At 44.6% G+C, this 19,520-nt stretch overlaps 1 protein-coding gene across 1 annotated transcript in view; it reads right to left on the reverse strand.

The window, feature by feature from the left end:
* Positions 1–19,520, reverse strand: part of LAMA4 (laminin subunit alpha 4) — a 583,946-nt gene that overhangs the window by 178,884 nt on the left and 385,542 nt on the right. Inside the window, exon 18 of the mRNA XM_086926829.1 lies at positions 5,292–5,408. Within this exon, the coding sequence (XP_086782955.1) occupies positions 5,292–5,408 (117 nt within the window). The remainder of the gene's footprint in view (positions 1–5,291; positions 5,409–19,520) is intronic.

Raw genomic sequence — 19,520 nt, forward strand, 5'->3', positions numbered from 1 at the left:
AAAAGGGTCCGGGAGCCGCGCTTAATTTTTATTTTTTTTGTCCAGATTCGCGCACCCATTGCGAATTTGGTTGATTTTTTTGTTTAAAAAATGCTTTTTTTTGGCCCGGGGGGTCCTTGTGGAACCCCCTGAGCAGGCCTAGGGAGTCAGGGTGTTTTTACCGTGCCCCCATTTCTTGTTTTTCATGCCTAATTCTCTGTTTTCTTGTGACTCGTTTCTACCGAGTCACAAGATGGCTGCCAACACTTCCTGGTTTGAAGTGTTGACAGCCAATTAGAATAAAGCTTGTGGTCTGGAGGGTTCGTGAAGCCACCGCGTCCATAGATATCAACACTTTTATTTTTTTAATTTCTCAGCAACTACTGAACGGATTTACAGCATTTTAAAAAAAGTTTGCTTTCTGAACCAAGCATTACCTTTTTGCCAAATTTGGGGTAATTCCGTTCAGCAGTTCGGGCTGTAGCCTTGCCTAAAGTTTCCTATGGGAAATTGATTTTTTGACTCTTATTTTTTTAATTTCTCAGCAACTACTGAACGGATTTACACCATTTAAAAAACAGGTCATTCAGCAGTTCGGGCTGTAGCCTGCCTCAAAATTTCGTATGGAAATGAACACACGAAAAACGTGTTTTGGGACCTCCCTTTTTTCTCAGCCCCCGCTTTACAAATCACCCCCAAACTTTCAGGATAGGAGCTGACTTGGATAAACTTTTTTTTGGAGAATTTTGCGCAGATTCGTCAAACGACGTCAAAGTTATTAGCAAATCAAAAAAAGCTTTTCCTGTGGAAACTAGGTTCTAACTATAAATACCCATTGGCGACCGCCAGTAGGTAATATAGCTATATATATAGCTATTGATATAAAGCTAGATATATAAAACTTCTCATAATATGGGATGTTATCTAACTTAGGCTACATGGTCTATAAATTACGTCTCAATGGGCGGGATGACTTGGCAATAGATTTATAGATTAAAGCACAGAGTTGTTACAGGAACCTTTTGCACATGACAAACTCCTTGTTTTTTTCCTTGATAAAATGTAGTTTGGTTACCGTTCAGGAAATATTTAACAGCAAATTTACAGTAATTGGAACACGCTAATGTGCAGCAATTCAAAAACCGCATGTATGTAGTAGTGTGCTGTGATAATCTGTGCCCGTATGGACTTCCTAGGGTAGGTGGATAGCAAAATGGAATCGAAAAGTTTAGAAAAAAAACTCCAAACTAAAAAAAAGAAGAATGAGTCTCACTGTAGTGTCTGTTTTTTTTTCTTTTCTTGCCTGGCCAGGCAGCCTTTTAATGAAATAAGAAACAAGACGATTAAATAAATACTGCACAGGAGACTGTTTCTTTTGTTTTTGCTGCAGTTTTGGATTTTGTGGCAATATTGTGATTTGCGAAATCACGAAAAGCTGGGGGAAGAAGGGGGTCTGTGCAGTATAAGCAGAAATAGGTGCATTTCAAAGCTCAGACAATGAATATTGACCTTGAAGGAAAAGTTACTTATCTTTGTTAACAATATTTCTGGTGCCTGCATAATCTTGCTGTATATTCCTCGCCTTATGAATTTGCTTTTACAAATCAGACTGGCCCAGAAAATATTTTCACCAATAATAGATGTCTATCACAACTAGATGGCACCATGCAGTTTCAGCCATGACTGCCCACTGAAAATGCCTGCATGAGAGTTCATCTGGTGCCAATCAGTACCCTGGCATTGATTTCTGATCTATTTTCCATGCCCCAAAATGCCGAGCACGAAGGAACCAAAAAAAGCGTTTACAACAGCAACAATTACACCACTTACCATGCTTTCATTCGAGATGTGTGAAATTCGCATAATTTGCATTCATGTAATTATGTGAAAGTTCAGCAAAATTATGCTTAAATGTACGAAATGGAAATCTGACATTTCACACTATATTTTACCGCAAAATGTGTCCTTGCTTACTTTAATGTTTGAAGAGAGAATGCATTTAAAGAAATTTATTGTGAGCACAGAAGCTCAAGTTCTGTTATTCTGGTGCATTTATGGTAAATGTTTACCACGAACAGGTGTGTAATTATGTGTAGTGGCGTAAAAGTATAATTTTGCTTAACGAGCATAACATGAAATTCCAAACAATTACGCAAATTACTCCAGTATTAGTTAAATTTCACCCAGGCCTAGTTTGTATACCTTGGTATGCTTATTATTCATTGCACTTTCTCACTGGAGGAAGAGGAGGGAGTCGTTGAGGAATCTGTGTATCCACCAGAAATAATGTTACTGAAGATGAGTAACCTTTTTTTCAGATCAATAAATGTTGCTACATATTCTTCATCCTCTAAATGAAACTCAAAGCAATACCTCCCTGGGACGTGGGGCTGAGTAGTACTGATTAACCAAGGAAGTCATGTAACACAGCTCTCTCAATGTACCTATCACTGCCTGAGCTGAGAAACAGCAATGTTTGCCAAAAGTATGCAAGGATGACCATGTAGCCACCAGGAAGATGTCAGCCACCAGAACACACCTGGTGAGAGCACTGAAAGCAATCATGGCCCTAGTGGAGAGGACACAAATGCTTCACAACTGCCTTTCTCAGCCAAGGCATAGCAAATCTTTTGAAAAGGATTGGCCCAAAGAGAAATGGTGCATTTGTTTTACGTGATTTAGTTCTGGCAAAGGCCATGAAGATCATCCAATCTACTGGTTTGCGTGGCAGAGCTTTTAAGTATGTTTTTCATGTTACGTGCAATACAGGCCTGACTGCATATAACACATGCTAACTTAACATTTTCTTTGTATTTAGATTCTATCCATGTGGGGTGAAAGTGAAAGGCTTAGGTGACAAAAAGTAGGTCTGCTTATCATTTTATTCTTGCAGTTAACAAACATGTGCTGGGGTTGTCATGTTTTCTCTAACGTATGCTAACCAGAGCAAGAAAGGACAATTTATATTCTATGGCACACACGTTCTTTGTGAACGTAACTGAAGAGAAAGCTACAAAGGACATAACCGAAGAAGGAAAATAGCAGTGTCAGAATATGTTTTGAACAAACAGTAATGTTTGAATATCCTTCATAATAAGCAGTGAACGACAGATTTCCAGCTTTGAGTCTGGAGGTACCATAACGTACGCGGGGAGCTTCTATTAGCTTATATAAATAAAAAGTAACTCAATCATGTTGTTAGAGGCCTGATTACAACCAATCAAATTAAAACTATTAAAATAGCAATTAATGCTGAAATGTGATTGGGACACATTTGAACTTTGACCTAATTTGCTTAATTGTGCTGAGATGTTTATAATACTTACACTCATTCTAATACATTTGATTTGTAGACTAATAATGTAGCCTTGTAGTTCGCTGTTGAGAGCTACACGGATTGTTGAAGGCTTTGAGCTATAGGCCGGAGGTCTTTAACAACCAGTATAACACAAAGCAGAAGGGCTCCAAGTCTATTAGATCTTCCCTTCAACTTATGTAAGTAGGTTCAAAATTAAAAAGGGAGAAAGAGTAAGATAAACATTAGAATGTTGGAACAGATGGCTTATACCAGCCGTTATTAGCTCTTTAGCCATTCAATTGTCTTCAGTAGTGCGTTCAACATTCCACTGTTCCAATGTAGCCTTATGGCCCGCAGTAGCGGGCTATACCGGCTATTAAAGGCCCGCTGCAGCGTTAAAGGCCAGAGCCGAAGGCGAGGTACTTTTACAAGGCAGCAGGACTTTAATAGCCGGTATAGCCCTGCTATGAAGGGCTATTAGGCTATTAGAACATTCTGCCACTTGAGGGCAGAATGTTCTAACAAATAAAGCTGTTTAGATAGCGCAAGGGGATTGAAATCCCCTCAGGTTCCCTGAAACCTTTGTTCACAGACAGAGCTGTGAACAAAGAAGCATTGGAATTCTGGAGCCCTTGGCTTATACCAGCCATTATACGCCCGGAGCACTCCATTGTTTTCAATGGAGCTACCAACATTCCAATGTTCTAATACATAATTAACAATTATATGTGGAAATAGCAAATATTGCGTGTGCGTACCAATTTATGGGGTTGCAAGTCAGGATTCTAAGTATACGGTGCCAGAATGAGGGCTTCTGTGACAGATATTTATACATTCCCTTTCACTAAAGCCTAACTTTGTGAATTTGGAGTATTTGCCAGTTCTCAATTGATCTGGAAAGGTTGTAATTACCTTTTGAGGCTCAGAGGATGTACCGGGTGTGACCCTAATAAACTAGGGGTAACACAACAATGTCCTGTCAAATCTGATCAATGTAATATGGTACAGCATGTCTAGAATCCAGTTTATGCAGCTGCTTCTCCTCCTTTCTTGAGATGAGTAAGAATGAAGAAGGATGGAAGGGTACCAGACTGGCCCATATGAAAGGCATAAACCTCTATGGCTAGGAAGTATGACTGGTCAGGAAGACAGATGAAGGTGGACAGGGCAGCCAGATAGCCCTTTAAGGTAGCCACAACCAGGCCACACAGTGCAGGGGACAATGTGAATCACAGAAGTTTGGAAAGGAAGGGTTTAGAGGGAACATTTGTTCTGTAAGCGTAGCTTGATTGACAGGTTGTCAAATCTGAGCAGCATCCTGCTTCCTTTGAGTTGCACCACAGTATGGGCAGCCCTATGGAACATCTTTAAATCTCTCAAATATGAGATGGCAGCAATCTCGCAGACCATTGCAGCAATTGTAATGGTATCGTATACCCATGTTCCAAAGTCCTGCTCGTCTGTTGACTGGCAGAGGCACAATGAAGACCTTTATATTTAGACCTTGCTTGCTTGCAATATGTGGGTGTCTGCTTTAACTGCAGCATTCCATGCCAATGTCAAGCCTTCTTTCAAAAATAAAAATGTACTGAAAAACAGGAATTCCGCTAAAATACTTGAATCAAATATGACATCAATGTATTCTCCTTATATCGTGTGCTTCTTGGAACCTTCTAAAAACAAGTTTGAAACACTATATTCTAAGCTGAAGGAAAATACTTCTTGAAAGTTTTCATTATAAAATGTCATGTATGTTGGAAAATTTCAATTATGAGATTTAAAGCATAAAAAAACATTTCACAGCACCCTACAAATCATGCTGAAAACTAAAACAGACTTGACCTTTTCGGTGCAGTTTTAGGACATTGTGCAGCCTACAGTGTATACACATTGCCACTGACTTTTACATATCAGTGTCTATAATTCAAAATCATGAATGAACAGAGCTTGCATCTTTTGGGTAATTGATGTATACAATCTGCTTACAAACTCCTAAGTTTATTCAGATTCATACCTTGATCAGGCATGTCGAGCTGCTTGGTGATTTTCATCAGCTGCTCTTGTAGTGAATTCTTTTTGGCATGAGCTGCTTTAACTCGTTCACTTGTTTCTATGACTCCTAAAGCATTACCTTCGGGGAAAGAAAAAAAACGTAAGAAACAGCAGCAGACACAGCAAGTCACTTTCTGAAAAATGCATAAGAGAAATCAGACCTGCGAGCAGAGGCGTGGCCTCGTTTGCAGCAAATTACCAGGACCTAAATGGTGCTTTTAATAGTTATAAAGTAGACGAATCCAGTGGCAGTGTTTGACCGTTTACTCAATTTCATATTAAGAAAAAAATGCTAGGTAGGTAGACCTGAAAGCCAAATACAAACTTATGGTACAGTAGCCAAGTTTATTATGTAGAAAACAACCCACCAGAGCAAAAGAACATATAATAACACATTTCTAGTTATGTACTTTGAGTGTAACAGTGCTTTAACATATCACTTAAACGTCACGAGGCAGCGCATCATTGAACAAACATATGCATAGTAAACAATCCCCAAAATTCTAAACTCCTTGTATTACCAAGTAGGCATCCAGGTGGTACTATATATAGTGTAATCACTTTTATATAGTGCTTACTACCCCTTACAAGGTTTTGATGCTCTTTATAGTGGCCAGAACACTGTTCTGGAACCCTACGTTCGTGGTTACGCCAGGGCCGGACTGGCCGTAGCGGGCATTGGGCATTTCTCCAGGAGGCTGGAAAGGTTGGGGCCATTTGTGTTACGGGGGTCCGGTTTTGCAGCGGTGCTACTATATCAGCCCGCAATAATAAAAGCAGCAGGTGGGCTGGTCCATCAACATTGCCAGGGCTGCTTTGGGTTCCCAGACCAGCCATGTCCAGAGTTATTGGCTATGATTGATATTAGTCTTGTGTGCTCAGGCAGAAGATTCCACGCGTTTACTCTAGTTTCTTTGTAGTAGCTTAAATTAATAGGAGGTACATGTGATTATTAATGGAGGAAAGTATATGTGAATTCATGCAGCTGTTTGGTGGGGTAATTGGAGGAAAGGGGAGAGTAGGTACATTTGGGTTGCAGGGGTATGACTTTCAAAGAAGGAGAGGTTGTGATCTTTGGAATGCGCTGTAGGCAATTTGCAGAAATTCAATAGGTAGATTAAGGCAAACATGCATGTGATTTAGAATAGACTGTACTCAGAGAGAAGAGGGATGCAGAAAATGGAAGGCAATGAGTGGGCCATTTGAAGTAAAAAAGGAGAGGCAACATTTAGTAGACTTAAGCAATGATGAGTTTCCTGAATAAGCATGGTATCTGCCAGCAGCGGTCCATGTAGGTAAGCGCAGTGGGGCGAGGGTTGAGTCAACAGCCGACGGAATAGGGAAAATTTAATAAATCCTAATCTGACGTCTGTCGATATCCCCCCATCCCCGCCCCACCGCTCTTACCTGCAAAGACCGCTGCTGGTATTTGCTCCTTTTGTGTTTACATAATGGGGTCATAAATTAACATTTAGGAATGCTATCAGTATAGTGTGTAGAGACTGATGTCTTATTGTCATCTACATTACTTTGATAGTGTGTAAGTGGGTGACAGCAATTGTCTGGCGTCGTGAACACTGTGTAGGATAGGAGACGGATGGAGAGAATACTGGACTCACCTCACTTTGGCGAGAAAGCCAAGGGGTTGTTTGAGGTACACGAGTAGCAGTACTATTTGAAGAAAACTCTCTGTTACAGGGAGTGGACTGATAGGGCTAGGGGCCTGTGGCCCTGCATAGCAGAGACTGTGAATGTGATACAGTGCAGTTCAGGAGCCCGACAGAAAGCTCTAGGGTAAATTCCATCACCCCGCTGCCAGCCCTGTGCCACCAATAAGCACGAGTGATCAAATGGAGGCGCACCGATAAAAGTACTATTATTCCGCTAGATGTCTTTGCAAAACACGTTTCTCGTCAACTCTAAATCACCTTCTGGTGGCCTTGTAAGACCCTAAGAAGTTTATGTTTGTACACCAAAACTGACTCAAAACAAGTTCCTTATTAGTATTCATCAAATAATTGTCTGAGCAACAGTGATGAGATAGCAGCCATGCTATTCCAGGAAGCTCTTGTGGAAAAGAGGGAGCATTCCTAGTTCAGTAGCAAGCTAAAGGAAGTGTGCTTTCAACCAGAGGATCATTGTAGCTGAAAACCATAATCAAGTACTGAGAAAATACATTTTATGGGTGTGGGACGGAATTAAAAGGCAGAGGAGGCTTATTATTTGTGTAGATTGGGATGCTGTGAGCTCGGTGAGGTCCCACTAAGTGGTGCACCAGAGCTATATTGAGTGTGTGTGGGGTGGTCATTGTTTAATAGGGGGGGTGTTGATATCCAACTAAGCTATTTATTTCTTTAACAGATTTCTATAGCACCGTGAAGTTTATGGCAGCTATACAATATAACAAGGAAAAGGACGCTGTGGTCTTACCTCGAATAATAGACAGTATGAGTGGTTGAAAACACAGTGGAGGGACCAAAAGGAGTTCATGATTAAGGGAAGCATAGGAGGGTATAAGTGAACTAGGAAGTAGAAGTGAAAGTGCAGAGAGAGGCGGGGAAGGAAGAAGCAGAAGGACAACAGGAGAGAGGAGGAGGTAGAGGGGAAAAGAGTGGGAGAGGGTACAGCTGGAGCACCCAACTAGGAAAAAGGAGTAGAACAAAGGGTTAGGTAGACAGCAGGGAGGAAAGTGGCATGGGGAAATTGGGTATACAAATTGAGCGGAAGGAAGTAGGGCATATATAATAACAAGGCAATTGGGGCCCGATGTAGGTAATCCCAGATTATCGATTCTTAAATACCGAATCATACCGATTCGGTATTTAAGAACTGGCAATCGGGATGTAGGTAATTTTACCAAATTAATTACCGAATCGGTATGATTCGGTAATTAATGAATCGGTATTTACCGATTCTGTAATTGCCATTGATTCCTATGGGCCTTGAGGCCCATAGGAATCAATGTCAATTACCGAATCGGTAAATACCGATTCGGTAAAATTACCGAATTTGCAAGGGGGACAAGGTGTCACTTTGACACCCTGTTGCACCCCTGATTCTGGCTTGTGTGCCATGTGGCACACATACATGCCCTTAGGGCATGTATGTGCTCCACATGGCACAGGTGTACATGCACAGATGTGCATGTACACAGGAATTCGTTATTTACCATGACATAGTATGTCATGGTAAATAACGAATTCTTCAGGGCCGGTGGCACTGTTTTCAGTGCCACCTACATCACAAATTTGAGATTCGGTAAATTTACAGATTCGGTAATTTACAGAATCGGTAAATTTACCGATTCTGTAAATATACCGAATCGGTAAATTTAAGGCCCCCTACATCTCAATCACCGACCGGTACTTGGTGACCTACATCTGGCCCTTAGTCCTTTAAAGTCAGATACAGTCTGAAGAGGTGCGTTTTTAGAATGACAGCAGGTTGGTGTTTAGTCATGAAGGGCCTACCTTAGGGGTGACTTATGTGTAATACAAGGGAAGTTTAAGGCTTATCAAGTAGTTTCAAATGCCAAATTTAAGTGGAAGTAAACTTCACACACACGCCCTGCGGTGGCAGACCTGATACAGGTCTGAAAGGCTACTTCTGTTGGTGGCCCAATCAGTGCTGCAGGCCCACTAGTAGCATTTAATTTACACTCCTTGATTATTGGTGTACCACTTTACAAGGGACTTATAAGTTAAACAAATATTCCAAACAGGTGTAAACCAATCATACCATGTTTTAGAGGAGAGAGCACATGCATTTTAGCACTGATTAGACAAACAGGAGGAGGAAAGCAAAACTTTTGGGGATAACCGTGCCTAAAGGGCCATTTCAAACATCAAGTCTCAGAGACAGGTGATGTTCTCCTACAGCGTTTGGCAAGAGGTGATGTATTGTGAAATGTACATTCCAAAATCAGTTTCGAGGTTGGGTTAGGGTGAAAGATTATGTGTCAGAAGTGGGTGTAGGATGGAGATATCCAGACAGCAACTTATAAGCATTGAATGGAGGGGAAGGATAGTGCTGTGAATTATGAGCATTCGAGGGATGTTTTGTGAATGATTGTGGTGCCGCAACCCTGGATGGCCTGTCCTTGCAAATAATTGGATAGTTTTGGGGATCTAAGGAGTCCATGGTGGAATGGGAGTATTGGTTCAGTCAGGATTCAGTGAAGCATCCAAGATCCAGATTGCTAGAAGTGAGATTAGCAACATTGGCCTTGTGTGCATTTGCTGATCTCGGATTCTGAAGCATGCATGACAGATGAGAATTGCGGGGGAGGAAGTGTGGAAACAAACTATGTGTATATGGTTGGTAGTGTTCACTTTCTTTTAATGTGTGGCAAAGGGTGAGGAAGGTGTCTGACATAGGGTATTATGTGCGCCTCAGGAGTAAACTAATTTTAGTCGTATGGTAAAATATGCCAAAAGAGAATAGGGACTTTGGTAAAAAGTGTAGCGGGAAATGTAGGGTGGAAATAGAGGTAATGTAAGGTAAGCACTCACAGCAGTAGTGAAATCTTTTGTATAGATGACGTACAGAGAGTAGTAGAGAAGATTGCTGAGGAAAGTGAGTTAATAAGGAGAATGGTAGAGGAAGATATCAGAGAAAAAATGTATAGAAGAAATTAAAGAGGTAAACAGAATGCTAGTGAAGACAGTAGCAGATAGAGAGATGTACACTGAAATAAGATAGTAGCAGAGAGGAGAGAAGGACTGAGGCGAGAGAAATGTCTAGTCTTATTAAGGAGATAGGATATTAGAAGGACTGCGGAAAGAATAATATGATGAGACAAACCCTTGTTGCGATGCAAAGGATGATTAAGTTTGAGCAAAAAGGTGTGCCGGATAGTCGCATTAGTGTGCCAGAAAGATTATACTTATGGTGAGTAATTAGTAGAGAATAATAGTGCAGAGAGGAGGGAGTAGAGTCTAGTTGGATTAAATAAAGAATTGGGATGCTGTACAGGAGACACTTTGTTAGGGTGTAGTGGCAGACCAGTCTGCAAGTGATGTGGATCGTGAATATAAAGTAGGGAATACCACTATACGTTAATATCATAGCCATACTTTCGGGAACAAAAATATCAGCAATCAAGTAGGTACAGATTTTCTATACCTAACTCCAAATATACATACTTTAACGATATTTATATCAAGGTACCTAGATGTGAAGTAAAAAACGTGTAAATCTGTATTTAAGTTATAATGATATTACCCACTTGATATGCCAGACCACAACCTGTGCAAGACTGGCTAGGCTGCAGACAAGAAGACTTGAAGGTGACTTCCAACCGGAGAGCACTGGAAACTCACAGGCAGTAGTCTGTGGTGTAGCAAAAATGGTTAAAAAAAGGTCTGGGAAACAACCTCTTCGGGAAGGAGCTTCAGCTGGAGTCCAGAGCCTACAGATGGAGGCAGGGGACATTTTAATGCCCTGAAGTTTCGGCGGGAAGTAGACAGTGTTATGTTCTGGTGGACCTCACCGCTGATGGTCTGCCGATGGGGGTGCATATGGCATCACGCCCATGGAAATCCGCACCAAGGTAGGGCCCATGTGAAGGACGAGCCGGATGCAGAATGCTAGACTTAGAAGGGGTATCGGAACCTGATGCAGGCATTCGAGTTCCACCCCAATGTTCTACTGGTGTGTGTGTCATTCATTCCTATTAGTGGCGTGGTCACATAATTGGGGCCTGTTCGAGCATGCCACAAGCTGGCGACGAGGAGTGGTCGACCCTACACATAGATGCAGCGCTGTGTCCTGCGTTCGACACGTGCCTGCAGCGCTGTGCCCTGTGCTCGATGTCATCGGCCTCTCCCCGGGTGCTTCCCGGGCGCTTGAAATTGCCGGCCTCCGCCCTGCGTTGTTTATGGAGGGGATGACGTCGTCTAGCCTGGCCAGGTGAGGCCGCCACCGCACGCCGCATTCCTTCAGCCCAGCTGTGCTTGCTGCCTCTCATTCATGGAGATCGAGCCCCAGCAGGGGCACGCTGAAGCCCCACCCCCTTCCAATGCGCTGAGCGTTTTTCAACTTTCTCTCTTCTGGAAGGTGTGTGCCTGTGCTAGCGTACTGCTGGCACTGTGAGGAGGTGGCTCCAGGCAAGTCCCTGCACATTTGCACTGCCATCTGGGCATGTGCTGTTTTGGTTTGATTTTTCCTCTTGAACTAAGGGGGGTACTGCTGCCATCATCACCCGGGGCAGGTTTACAAAATCTGAGGAAACAAATAGGTGACACTTTTGGAGGGACGCATCATAAAGGGCAGGCAGATAGACACCAGCGGGGAAAGGAAGAGTCAAGGGGCTTTCTCCTTTGAAACCCGGATCACAGCCAAACCGTTCCATACCTGCCTAGCTTACCACAGACCCCTCAGCATCCACAGGAAATTCGCACAGTGGTCCCGATACCGCCCATTGAACCATTCCTGATAGATGGTCTGCCATCCGTGCAAGTGGCCAAGTGAAAAGATTGGTTGTACCGGCTGGAGACATACTTTGCGGCAGTGGGTCTGGAAGCTGAACAACAAAGCCCCATGCGGCTACACCTTGGTGGTGCTGCCATACACAAGCTGGGAAGGTCAGTGACGGAGGCAGGCTCACCCCACACGTAAGCCACGCTAAAGGCAGCCCTGACGGTGCATTTTGAGCCACTTGCTAACCCTGATTATGAGCGCTTCCTACTGAGAAAGGCGAGGCAGCTACCGGAAGAGTCCGTTTACAGTTTTTACACCAGTGTCCGAGAACTGGCGAGCACGCTGCCAGATGCTAATGACGTGATACAAGCACAATTTATCCAGGGATGTACATTTGCAAAACTAAGAGAACAGATACTTCAGGTCCCAGGGATGTCCATGCGGATATATTAACGATGGGGAGGTCTAAGGAGCTATCAAAGGTGCGAGAGGCGCACATGGAGGCAGCGCAACAACGCCAGGTAAAGACGAGCAAGTTAATGCCATAGCCACTGATAATCTAGCTAAGAAGTCAGAGCGCAGCAAACCACCATCTACTGCCTGAACCTGCTATGGTTGTGAAGGGCCGTTCCCCCACCAAGGACCATGCCCTGCCCAAGGAAAGAAGTGTTCAGCATACAACAAACTCCATCATTTTGCAAAAATATGCCGCACTACGTCATGAAGGAGACCACGGAACAGACATGTAAACATCATGGACACTTCCCAAACCGTGGAAGACGAAAAGGACATGGATGACGATGAAGTCGAGGGAGCTATGCACGTAATCCACGCCATGCAACCAGATGGATGTCCAAAAAGGCGAATCCCGAAGTGCAGCGTTCTGGTTGCCGGACGCCCTATTCAGGTACTCATAGACACAGGGGCATCTATAAACATCATGGCGAGATCCCTTTTACAGACTCTCCCCGCACTGCCGTCTCTTAGGCAAACATCGACCCAAGTGTTCGCTTACGGGTCAACTGCCCCTTTTCCCCTGGCGGGAGTTTTCACCACTGACATCTCTCATAACTCTCGCTCCACTCGAACCAAGGTCTATGTAACCCAGGAAAGGTCTGAAATGCTGTTAAGCTGCCAAACGGCCGAACATCTACAACTGGTGGCGTTCGCCTTCGCAATTCACCAAGAGAGTGTGGAATTACTTTTGGACGAATTTAAGCTCCTGTTAGAAGGGATCGGATGTCTAAAGGATCATATTGTCCGACTACACTTGGGTAACACTATTCAACCAGTGGCCCTCAAGCATAGAAGAGTAGCATTTCATCTATGGCCAAAAGTGGAACAAGAGCTGAAGAAGCTAGAGCAGGAGGACATCATCAAGCGAGTCGAGGGACTGACTCCCTGGGTATCACCCATTGTTGTGGCAAGGAAGCCCAAGCAACCAGGTGAGGTGAGGATCTACGCTGATATGAGGCTACCCAATCATTCCCTAAAGAGAGTGCATCATCTGACTCCCGCCGTTGATGACATCTTGGCCGAGGTGAGCGGGTCTTGGTGTTTTTCCAAAATGGACCTATGAGCCAGATTCCACCAACTCCTGCTAGATCCAAAGTCGAGGGCCATACTTACATTTTTGACACACACAGGGCTTCAAAGGTACAAACGACTTAGCTTCGGAGTCTCCAGTGCTGCTGAGTTTTTTCAAGACACCATTCAAGAGTTTCTGGCCGGCATACATGTGGTTCTCAATGTCAGCAATGATGTTCTTGGGCACGCCCCCACCCTAGAAAAATGCTTAGACCGACTGAGAGATGTCTTCCAGTGGTTGCGAGACAGTGGTCTCACCCTTCATTGAGAGAAATGCACTTTTCTCCAGAAGGCGATAGCCTTTTTCGGATATCGTTTCTCTCAACACAGAGTATCCCCTGACCCAGCTGTAGTTCATGACATCCAGACGGCTCTGGCCCCCAGCTCTGTGACCAGAGTGAGGAGTTTTCTTGGAATGGTGACATACTGTTGGCGGTTCATCCGAAACCTGACCGGTCTCACCGCTCCCCTGAGGGAACTCACGAAGACCACCACCAACTGGGAATGGGGCCCCAGCCAAGAGAAAGCGTTTCATGACACGAAGAACGCCTTGTCAGCTGACACCACTTGAGTGTACTTTGACCCATCCAAAGAATCAGAACTGTCAGTTGATGCCAGTTCCATTGGTCAAGGGTCAGTACTGTCGCAAAAACAGGAGGATGGGGAGTGGGCGCCTGTGCAAGCCGTGCCCTGACACACACAGAGCAAAGATACTCACAAAAAGAAAAGGAAGCGATTGCAGTTAACTGGGGGTGCCAACATTTCCATTTATATCTCTAAGGGCAACCGTTCATAGTGCACACGGACCATAAACCTTTGATCCCACTGTTCATGGGATCCCCCTGAAAACCTCCACCAAGGATTGAAAAGTGGATCCTTCAATTACAGGAATATCACTTCCAAGTGGTGTATCGCCCTGGTGCACAGAACCCTGCCAATTTCCTGTCGAGGCACGCCAGGCCAGCTACAGAGGAAGAGGCATCCATGGCGGAGGAAGTAGAATAGTACATAAGGTGGATAGTGGAGCGATCCCGCCCCGGCCCATTTCGCTCAAGGAGATCGTGAGGGCCACAAAAGATGATGAGTGTTTGCAGATGGCCATCACTGCAGTGACGTCAGAGAGGTGGCATCTTTTACTAGACAGGCTGCCCAGTATGACGGCAGAAGCTCACACCACGCTGAGTGTACTACACAAGGTCTGAGGAGACCTAGCAGTATCCACTGAAGAATGCCTATTCAGAGGATCCTGTCAGGTAATTCCCCGTATGTTGCAACAACGAATGGTCAATCTGGCACACATAGCGCACCAAGGAATTGCAAAAACGAAGTCCCGTCTGTGCTGTAAAGTATGGTTTCTGAGCCTCGACGATCTCGTAGAGCAAACTGTTTGTGACTGTGCTTTCTGTCAGGTGACTGGCCCAGCCGAGCTTCCAGCGCCGATTGTCACTGAAGGTATACTACCACATCTGTGGCACCGGGCGAGTGTGGATTTCAGGAGTCTCTCAGACAGGAGACACATGTTGGTGGGGTTCGATGACTTCTCAAAATATCTGGAGGTGGAGATCCTAGAGTCAACAACGGCGAGCAAAACCATACCGCTATTGGAAAAGATAATGGTCACTCATAGACTCCTGAAAGAGTTACAAACAGACAATGGTCCTCCCTTCTCTAGCCATGAAGTGACAGAATACCTGCAGTCAAGAGGAGTGTGGCATTGGAAAATCACACCAAGGTGGCCTCAAGACAATGGAGAAGGTGATTGTTTCATGCGCACGCTAAATAAAGTTCTTCGGATAGCTTTGGCTCGTGGCCAGAACCTGGAGTGTGCCCTATACACTTTTCTACGAGAGTACCAACTCCTCACTCTACTACTCAAGCCAGCCCTGGATCACTCTGCATCCGAAGAGTGTGGTGGGAGGTGTCATTCCCCAGGTAAATCAACTATCCGATCTACAGCAGCATCGGAAAGGTTAGGCCAGCGGCGAATTCAGAATGAACGCATGTCCAGAGCCCGCAGCGCCAAGGAGAGACAACTAGTAGTAGGAGATCTGGTCATAGTCAAAAATCGTAATCCACGAGGAAAATTCACACTTCCTTTTGAATTAGATACCTGGACTGTTCAGGCAATCAAATAAACTATGGTAACTGCTGGGAGAGCCGGGGAGACCATTACGTGGAACGTTTCCGTGTTCAAGAGGTACAGACTTTCAGAGAGCTCAGACATTGGGGTACCATCTGAAACAGAAGACATGGACACAGAGTCTGCTGATATTTCACTACCATCATTACCCTGTGAAGGGGCACCCTTCTCCCCTGCCAGAGGAAACCTGGTGGCTGCCCAGAACCCAGGAACTGCACCAGATCCTTTGCTGGGGCCGGAGCACCAGAGTGGTCCCGAAGAATGCCAGCAGCCCCGAAGGAGCCGTGGATTCGAGGGTCTGGACCGGGAGAGCCATCACAGGAGTGGGAGGTACCATCTCGGCCCTAAACCGGCAGCCTCTTCCCGTCTGAGGGATTATGCACTGATATAATGCAAAATTTCTGAGAACATGTTTTTGATCTCTCTCTCTCTCTCTCTCTCTCTCTCTCTCTCTCTCTCTCTCTCTCTCTCTCTCTCTCTCTCTCTCTCTCTATCTCTCTCTCTCTATCTCTCTCTCTCTTGTTCCAGTTTCTATTAATATATACCATTATTTTCTGGGATTACCGTTTGCACTGTTTGTAATTGTTTTTATTCTGAACAAAGGAGGAATGTTATGTTCTGGTGGACCTCACCACTGATGCTCTAACGATGGGTGTGTTTCTGGGGTCACGTCCATGGAAATCCGAACCGTGGTAGTGCCCATGTAAAGGGGGAGCCGGATGCAGAATGCTGGAATAAAGAGGGGTACCGAAACCCGATGCAGACATTCAAGTACCACCCCAATGTTTTACAGGTGTGTGTGCCATTCATTCCTATTGGTGGCGTGCTCACATAATTGGGGCCTGTTCGAGCACCCAACAGACAGTATTTATTTGGATCCGCCATTGTGGTTTGTGGTTAAGTAACTGTGACGGGGACCAACATCTTCCTTTCCTGTTGAATCAAGTCAAAACGCCAGCCTCACGGAACAAGACCACTGCTTCCGTACAGTGTAGGGAAGGTAATATGGAAATTAATGGATTGAATTAATTGTTGTAAAATAAAAGTTGCAGAGTTGCCAAGGAAGGTGTCTTAATTGAGTCCCAAGGGGAATTGGCCTATGTGCTCATGCGAACTATAATCTTGCTTTCCTATGTGGACAAACTTCAGCAGCAGGGGCAGAAGTTGTCACTGCATCAGGGCGAATACCGTACTTCATTCAAATCGAGTGAGTGCAGCAATTTCAGAGCTGCAAATAACATTTACAAGTTAAAACATGAGACACTGTTCATTTCCACCAGGTGGCAGCAGAGAATTAATGTTGGGTCATAGCAGTCCCTTAAGGTGCAGTAAAGAGTCAAAGTGACGATTTGAGAGGATAGTGTACTGTAAATTCAGAGTTCAGATTAAGAAGCTTGTAATTGAATTGGATGCCAGGTGTTCGCCTGCATCTGTGTTTAAATTGCACCCTTCATAGATACGTGCAATTTAGAGGGCTCTCCTACCAACATGTCTGCAGGAAATGACCGATGAGAGATAGTTCAAAGACCACGGGTTGGTCCAGCATGCCTCGGCTTCATTCGACTGCTGTTCTCTTATTTGAAACGAGGCTTGCGTTCCAATTGGTTTAGCCTGCGTTTCATGGCGTCTTTAGAGATAACTACAGTTGATCTTGGTAGGATTCGGGTGAATCTGCATGGTTGTAGGCAGGGCACGAGTCCTAAAAAAAGAAGTGGGGGGACGCTGAGGTCACGACAGAAAGTGAAGTCACGAAAGGTGGCTTGCACCATCAGACTCATTGCCTCCTCTCGCTCACCCCTTAGATACGATTGCATCAACGAAGCCAGCTCGTGAGCAGCGTTCTGAATGGGCTCCGATCTCGCCCCAGAATGTGTGGCTCCATTTGCTCCAGTTATCGAGCTCCCGGTAAAATAAGTGGGCGGACGCCGTCCACCCGCGTGGTACCCCAACTGGAGCCCTGGTTGTAGGCAGGGTTGGATTGAGATAAAAATCGGCACAGGCACACCAAAAAAAAATGGCCCACGTTTCCGTACTGCCTTTTTGCAAAGCACTGCTTCAGCGAAGATGTATGAAAAGAAAGTGGGTGGGGGCATGTTTTATTAACTTCACATAGATAAAAAAAAATGCACAGATTAGTTCACACTGCTGAGCCACACATGAATACAAACGAGAACACTTTTCCTCAGGCCCCCTGCCCCAGCTCGCTCAGCATACATTAATGGGCCGGCCCAGCGAGAGAAAGGGAGTGATACCTCTGCTTATCTGCCCCTAGAAAGGCCACTCAGGCACCCACTGGGCCACTGGCAGTATCCTAACCGCTCAAACAGCCCCCAGGCTGCCCAAAAAAGCAGCCCACAGCTGGAACTCGGCTACAGACCCTTCGGCCATTGCCCAAGTACCCGTGTTACCAATCCGACCCTGGTTGTAGGTTAGATAAAGCGTTGGTGTTCCTGTTTTACTAACGGTATGCAGTCAGTGCTCTGTCTATATGTACTGCTGGATGCTGTGTGTTGTTTCTAAGTGGAAAGTTGGGTGCACGTCAAAATCCTTGTACTGACCGGATCTGCGCGGCACAGGTCTTACAGCTTCGTCAAGTGCTGTGCTCTGTGTTTCGTCTATTATTGTGAGTGCGCTCCTGAGCACACTGATATCCACCTGGACTGCCGGAGTGTATTTTTGGTCGAGCCGACAAGCCAGTGCAAGCTGTGTGGTTGCAAAAGCAGCTTACCAAGATCTTACATTGGGCTTAAAGACCACCGGTTGCATGCCATTAGCTGGCTTTATTGTCAATCTCAAATGCTTATTTCTTATTTGATGGCTTGACTTGTCTATCCTGAGCTTGGCCCTCTCCTGAAGATCAGCCTCTTTGTTTGTATCCTTCCACTGCTCACTTTAGGGAACTACTATTTTAGTTTTGCCTAAGCACTCCAAAAGTAAAGATGCTTCCTTCATGTGCCTCTCCAATGCCACTGGTCTTCTTTCTGCGTAAAATACCTAATGGATGAACGTTTTCTTTCTTAGGTACTAACCATAATGGGAAGATCAACATCAACAACATACACACTTGAATGTGGTGGAAGGGGGCCTATCAGCCTCCCTTCGTCCATCTACTTCAACAAGTTGTTTTTTAATTTCCCTTTCGGTTCTTTTATCAGTGTAAAACTTTCTGGCCCTTCCACTATTTACATTTCTGGGCGGCAATCCACAAATCCTCCATTCCTATGTGCAACCAAATGTCATGAGAATATGCCGCCAAACTGGAAGCAATCTACTATACCCAGACTATGAACTTTTTCACACAACTACCTTCTCTTTCGTTTTCCCCTTTTGGCTACAAATTGGTAGCCCCTATTTATGATTTAGAAAAGCATGATAATTGTTCTCATCTGCAATTTGAGTATTTATGTTTTAACTTGTGCATCTGACTGTTTTTGTCCTTTTAATAAAGACTCCATGAATGCTCCCTGCACCCTAAGAGTGCAACCTGTTGCTAGAAACTCCAATGGCCTAGCAAGGCAGTCGTGGGCCTTGATGCAAAGAAAGATAATGGGATCCTGTCCAACTTTTGGGTAGTAAAAGACAGCTTTTATCAGGGAGCAGACAGCACATCAGAGCCATGTGTCTCAGTACTGCTGCACCTGTTGCACTAATGATAGTTACACCCCTTGGAAATTCTTCTCCCTAAAGCACGACACTTGAGAAAGGAGTGTTAGCACGCTAGAAAACAGCTCTCTGAGCGCACAGCCAGCACAATGCTATGAAGCCCCATACACTGCAACCCGTGATCTACAAGTATTTACATCCATACCATGCTCAAGTCTTAACACATCCATGAGCAAAATTCTTCATTGTAGCTGAGTCATACCAGCCCCCTGAAATAATCTGGGCTCCGGACTACATTGATAAATTAAAAAAATGATGTGCTCTTGTCAGGGAGCTTAATGGAGTACAAATGCAGACATCCATATATCATGGTCATAAGTAACCTTATCCTACAAACCAGTCCCCTCTCTTCTTCTTTTGGTCTCTCACTGCACCTCACCT

The sequence above is a fragment of the Lissotriton vulgaris genome, chromosome 6 (assembly GCF_964263255.1).
Source record: "Lissotriton vulgaris chromosome 6, aLisVul1.2, whole genome shotgun sequence".
NCBI lineage: Eukaryota > Metazoa > Chordata > Amphibia > Caudata > Salamandridae > Lissotriton > Lissotriton vulgaris.